The sequence below is a fragment of the Bos mutus genome, chromosome 11 (assembly GCF_027580195.1).
Source record: "Bos mutus isolate GX-2022 chromosome 11, NWIPB_WYAK_1.1, whole genome shotgun sequence".
Classification (NCBI taxonomy): Eukaryota; Metazoa; Chordata; class Mammalia; order Artiodactyla; family Bovidae; genus Bos; species Bos mutus.
Genome location: NC_091627.1, coordinates 70,350,929 through 70,357,785, shown reverse-complemented (window position 1 = coordinate 70,357,785; position 6,857 = coordinate 70,350,929). Strand labels below are relative to the sequence as shown.

The window sequence follows — 6,857 nt, the reverse complement described above, 5'->3', positions numbered from 1 at the left end:
CAAAAGGAATTTCTAGCATGCTAATAATGTTCTGTTTCTTGAACTGCATACTGATTGCACAGACATTTTCATTTTGTAAAAATATAGTAGACCCTTCAACATGTTTGAGCTGGTGCAGGTTTACTTATACACAGACTTTTTTCAACAGTGACACTACAATACTACACAATCTGCAATCCAAACTACCATACTTGATTAGATCCATAATTGAATTCAGAGATATAGACAGCTGACTGCAAGTCATAAGCAGATTTTCAACTCTGTAGAGGGTAGGAGTCCATTAACTCCCATGTTGTTCAAGGGTCAGTTTGTATACTTATGATATGTATACTTTTCTTATATGTGTTAAATGTCAATAAAAAGTTTACTTAAGAAAATGTGATGTCCAGATTACCATTATTATACGAAATCATCACAGAAAGATGTCCTATGACAGGAATGTTGAGCAGGAAATGCACTTAAGGGACAACATCAAATCAATGCAGGATAAACTCTTGACAACTGTTATTAAAACCAATTTGTGTCCTGCTCTGATACTATGTACCACCATTAGAAAACCACTGTATGGAGTTCTTCATCAGGCTCACTGAGACTTTAAGAATACTAAAGCACCATGGTACATGTAGGGCAGAGCTTCAAGTTCACACTACCTGGATATATCATTTTGATCAGAAGTTGTTAGTGTAATTTACTTACTTTTAGATACTTCTGGATTGGATTTCTTACTGAGTCCTTGCTATTAGTCATAAAAATAATATTTATGTATTATAAAATAGCCTAAAAGAAAGATATTGCATACAATAAATAAAATCATTTATACTTTAAATACTAAGGGTCTTAATGTATCTGAAATATTTTTAAGTTTTTAAGAATAAGAGCTCAATGATAAGTTATGAACAGTTGAATTTATTACATATTTAAACATACACAAAAACATATGAAAAGATTTCACCCAAAAACCATGAAAAGATTCAAGATAAACATTCTATGTACACTGGACCCTAACAAAAAACTGATTATGTTAAAAGCAGAGACTATTAGGGTTTAAAAAAAATAAAGATACAGACATTTAAAAAATACTACATAGTACACACTTTTTTTTTAGAATTTACTATTAGAATTTCCACCTCTTTCTTCCCTATACACCCTTATTTCTGCATGTATACCCACTTCAAACTCTATTTCCACCCCACAGGCAGCAACTGCAGTTCCAATCTAAGCTGAATTTAGTTATCCTTCTGGACCTTAATGTCTCCATCATTTGGTATGCCATCATCACTGCTTTTATCAAATAGCAAAAGTCTATCAGAGATGAATCTGACTGACCTACTCCCATCTATCTTAAGTCACAGAATCCAAATAGGATAGAATACTTGCCTTCCCTTGGACCCCATCTCTAGTTGTCTAACATGACAGTATGCTTTCCTAACCTTTCTCTCAAGACAAATGCCCACAGCCTCTTATCATAGCTCACTTGATACAATATTCAGTCCTCTCTGACTCTAGATTCCTAGCAAACAAGTGTAAAACCAATGAGGTAGTATCTCATTAACCTGGTCTCTAAGGTTTAAATTTCATGGACTATTTGATAACGTACCCAGATAGTAAAAAGGAAACACACTATAACATTAACAGAACTAGCAACCACTGCTTCATAAGATTAAAGCTGCCCTCTGATCTGGAGACTGAATGGACCTGCAATGTTTCATCTGATCGTGAGCAACTCAGAAATACATACCTTTCTTTCTTTAAAAAAGATACCACAGAAATGTCTCTCCCAGTCTCCTAATTAATACTAAGTAAATGTGGTAAAATATACATTTATCTCAATATCGATCTAATTTTTTTCAACATGTCTTTGAATTTAAGTCTGTTCTTGCCTTTGCAGAAAGAGGAATCTCTTTTTAGCCAAAAAGAATATCAAAGAACTGGGGGAAAAAAAAAAACAGCAAAATGATTTATTTTCTATAGTCTTTAAAAAAAGAATTCTCCCCTGAGTTTACCTGTGAAAAGCCAATGAATTTCAAATAAATTAAGAGATGAGAACAGAATATAATACAGTTCTTTTATAAACATAAGAGATACTCAACTTCACTGTGTGTATACTTCCAGTGAAGACTTATGCCTTTTCTTCTAAGCTCTAGCCCTAGGTAAACACAGAATCATAGGTGGAAATAGGCCATGTTTAGCACTAGAAGCAGCATTCACAGTTCATTAACAGAATAAAGCGGAAAATGGTTAGGTAAATGAATATTACAACATAAAGAGTACTGATGATAAAACTGCAATAAAGTAACTTACATGATGTTTACAACACTTTTTTTTTTTACCAGGTAGCCTAGTTGTAAATATTTCCATTAAACCACTGCCCTCTAAAGCCTAACCAACCACACAAACAAAAATCATCTTTTGTGACCATAAAATTGTGAAGAATTTGTACTCCATGGCTCCTTATCTTGGTGGTTTTCAGAGTAAGACAAAAACTGTGTTAAGTGGTTTCACTGATTTCTCCATCTTGAAAAACTGCCAGTTCTGGAACTTCATTCATCCTCAAAACCTCTGCATAGAGCAAATAATCATGTAGGCTTCTGGGAAGAGGCAATTGACGGATAAAGCCATCAGACTGTAGGTGTTCTAGTTTTAGATGGGACCAAATTTCCAAACGACAAAGGTGGGTCAGGGATGGAACAGAGGCTGGAGAAACAAACGTAAAAAGAAAGATAAAAATGTTGAACCAGAAAGTATAACAATCCATTAAGGTAAATGCCCTTTTCCCCCCTCACCTCTGTTAGTAAAAACAAGTGGTATGTTACTTAGACTTACTTTTGAAAGATTACTTGAGCCAAGATGACCAAAATAAACTCCATTTATTTATTCATTTTACAACTTTCCTGGTTCTTCTTCCTCCAATTTCTGGCCACACATTCCAAAGTCAATACCCAGCACCATATAGAATTAATGTTCAAATTCTAAGTATCTGGCAATACCAGCTGGGACTTAAGAAATGGGTGATCTAACTTTAGAAACGATAGAAGGGCACAGTAGCAAACGTTACTTCCCACTCACTCTCGCTGCAAATGGTCTCCAGACGGACCACATCAAGTGAATAAATATGTAGCTTATATTCGTTTTGCTCTTTTTATCCATGATATAGAATGAAATTATAAAATTGATAGAGAAAAGGAACCTTTACTGAAAGCCTACTATGCCATATGCCCGTACACATTCTATTTTTATCTTCCTTTACTGTGAGGTACATATTCGCATGCTCTCATAGAGACAAGAGAACAAGAGATTTAAGTAACTTTTCAAAGGCCAAACATCTAATACATGGTAGACCAGGATTCAAACTCAAATGCATATGACCCCAAAACATGCATGTATATGTATACATGCTAAAACCCCTGCTGCTAAAAGCTAATAACCAATTAAAAGGATAACCCACATATGCTTAATTAAGAATCACATGACAGTGGTTTTACTAAGATGAAAAGTGTTAACTAAAGAAGTTAATGTTCATGAAAACTAGGCGTACTAAAAACAGATACTGGTTTTATGTGAATTAAACCTAATGCCTTTGTAAGTGCAAGAAATCTTTTATAAATCCCTGTGAAATGAACCAAAGATTACCAGGCCCGGATCAGAGCAGCAAAGACAAGTACAATCAATAGCCCAACTGATATCAGACCTACTGGTCTGACTTCAAGTCTAGGGTTCTTTAATAATAGCCCACAGGGCCTGAGACATGCTAGTTCTCTGCCATCAGTAATATCTTCCAAACCACTGAAGTTAGTCCATCATCTTAGATTTTAGTTTAAGCTTACTGGTTTAAGTTTAGTTCATTCAGAATTTGGATAACTCAAGTCATAGTGTTTCAAAATGCCAAATTAGAAAAGCAACAGAGTTATCTTATTTTGTAAATAAAACCAAAGTCTAAGAAGAGTATTCCCTTAAAGCATGAGTCACATAGATTCCCCAGTATAAAAATAAGACTACAGCAACAATATAGAGAACATTTACTTCCACTGTTTCCATATTTAATACTCTTTAAAATTTTCTGCTTATCTGTAAACTTAAAGGAAGAATCAGTCTCACTTCTAAGATAAGAAAACATAGATAAGGGGAACACTGGAGTGATCAGCAGGAAACCACATGGAAACCAAGCTCAAACTGCAAACCCCAACAGTTTTCCAAAGGAGTAGTAAGTAGGGTTCAACTTCAACAAGTAGGTGGTCCATGTTCAACTGTTACACATAAGGAAGCCCTCTCTTCCTCTGAGATCATGAACAATAGTTGGCCCTAATGTCACTGGATATGCACAAATGTAATAAAAGTTTCAGAAATGAGCACAACTGATTCTTGGTAAGCACCCACAGCTCGGCTGGTACAGACAAAATGTCCTAAGCACTGCAAACACTGATTATGCCATGGGCACAGCCAGAAGGAACTGACAGAGAATGTGGTAAGACTACAGAGCACGTGAGTTAAAGTGAGACTGTTTAAGATAATTTCTACTCATATTATATTACAGTTTAGTATGCACCTGGTTAAACTGAAACCTTTCTTTCTGCACATTCTTGTTAATGTAGATAGCTATTAAAAATCCAAAAGGAAGATAAAGGATGGCTGTGCAACCTGGAGGAGAGCGGCTGGCTCAGAGCTAAGGAATCCTTAATATTTCTCCAGCTTCATCAATTTGACAGACTACACTGACTTACAAACTCCTCAGTCTGACCAGGGAGTGTGCCTCTAGCTGTCCCACAGTCTCCTGTAGTGCAGACAAGCCTTTCAGAGCCATCTGACTACATCACAGGAGCCCTATTGCTCTATCTTTTACAACCAAATAAACCATTCATCTGTTTATGCGGATATGTGTGTAGAAAGTTTAATCATCTGTGATCAAGCCAAACTGGACCAGTACACATTTATTAGGGACTTTCCTGCTGGCTCAGATGGTAAAGAATCTGCCTACAATGCAGGAGATCCAGGTTCCATCCCTGGGTTGGGAAGATCCCCTGGAGAAGGGAATGGCTACCCACTCCAGTATTCTTGCCTAGAGAAGTCCATGGACAGGAGCCTGGTGGGCTACAATTCATGGGGTCACAAAGAGTTGGACACGACTAAGTACTAACATTTTCACACTTACACATTTATTATGGGAAGCTTATATGACTTGCCCATGTTGACATTGTACAGAAACAACAGAGCTGATACCAGATTCAAATGATTGCACCCCATGTCTAGGGTTTTCTAAACTGGTGATCAGTTCAGTTCAGTTCAGTTCAGTTGCTCAATCGTGTCCGACTCTTTGCGACCCCATGAATCACAGCACGCCAGGCCTCCCTGTCTGTCCATCACCAGCTCCTGAAGTTCACTCAAACTCATGTCCATCAAATTGGTGATGCCATCCAGCCATCTCATCCTCTGTTGTCCCCTTCTCCTCCTGCCCCCAATCCGTCCCAGCATCAGAGTCTTTTCCAATGAGTCAACTCTTCGCATGAGGTGGCCAAAGTACTGGCTGAAACTCAGCTTCAGCATCACTCCTTCCAAAGAAATCCCAGGGCTGATCTCCTTTAGAATGGACTGGTTGATCTCCTTGCAGTCCAAGGGACTCTCTAGAGTCTTCTCCAACACCACAGTTCAAAAGCATCAGTTCTTCAGCACTCGGCTTTCTTCACAGTCCAACTCTCACATCCATACATGACTACTGGAAAAACCATAGCCTTGACTAGATGGAAGTTTGCTGGCAAAGTAACGTCTCTGCTTTTGAATATGCTATCTAGGTTGGTCATAACTTTCCTTCCCAAATAATTCTCTTAACTTAATCTTCTAAACCACTGAAACTATTATAAATATCAAGAGATCTTTCCATTTAATAATTTTAAAAAGGAAAGAGTATAGTTACTCCAGTTACTGATTCTACTCTTAATGCACTATTTTGATTTTCCTCTTGTGAGCACAATAGATCACTGGCCTGATGAACAGTTAAAGGTAAGAACTATATTCATTTTAACATAGACAATAATATATTCATCAGTGCCATCTTAGTTTAATATGCCAGTGAATACTAAGGGAATTGTATAATCATATATGTAATATTTCAAGGCATGCAGAATTCCTATGAAAGTTTTAGTGATGCATAGTATTTCCAGATGTGTTGCCACTAGAGTGAGAGAAGATCAAGACAAGCCTTGAATTTATAATATGGAAAAGCCCAGAAATTGTATGTAAAACATAACTTTCATAAAAACCTGTTAAAATCAGATTTGTTAAATAAATCTCTCTTTTCCAACATTATGGCACTGATCATAGTCTAGAAAATGATGTATAAAACCACACTATATTTGGGTCACTTTTCTGACCCAATCATTTTCAAGTTAATATGTTAAACCCAGTTTACTTCCAGATCTATGAGCAGACAAGCAACCTTTACCTATTCATTTCTACATAGAAGTTTTCAATTTTGTTAACTTTGTCGTATGTACAAACAACAATCAAAATAGAAGGCCACATATTATATGAAATTGTAGTAAAATTAAAATGATCAAAATAAACTCCAAAATTCTTAATTAAATTATTATGCTTGTTAATGCCAAGTTTACTATAGTACAGCAATACATATACACCATACAAACCCATTACCTATATTTTCCAGAACCATTTCATCACTAGCCTGCCCTCATGCCAATATTCAAATGATGTATCTGCCTTGACTTTATTTCTATGGTTCCTCTGCAGGGTTTTCCACATCAAATGCATTCATCTAACTTCTGGGCCATCTACTACAATGTGTATTTTCATCACTAATATAATGTCTTTATGGTTCCATCCTTTTGTTCTCAGTCTTCCTTAACTTA

At 36.3% G+C, this 6,857-nt stretch overlaps 1 protein-coding gene across 6 annotated transcripts in view; it reads right to left on the bottom strand.

Annotated features, from left to right (window-relative positions):
• Positions 1-886: 886 nt before the first annotated feature.
• Positions 887-6,857, bottom strand: part of ASB3 (ankyrin repeat and SOCS box containing 3) — a 120,246-nt gene continuing 114,275 nt past the window's right edge. For all 6 annotated transcript variants that reach the window (XM_070379592.1, XM_070379589.1, XM_070379591.1 and 3 more), the window contains one exon: positions 887-2,694. In XM_070379592.1, coding sequence (XP_070235693.1) covers positions 2,489-2,694 — 206 coding nt within the window. In that variant the 3' untranslated portion in view covers positions 887-2,488. The remainder of the gene's footprint in view (positions 2,695-6,857) is intronic.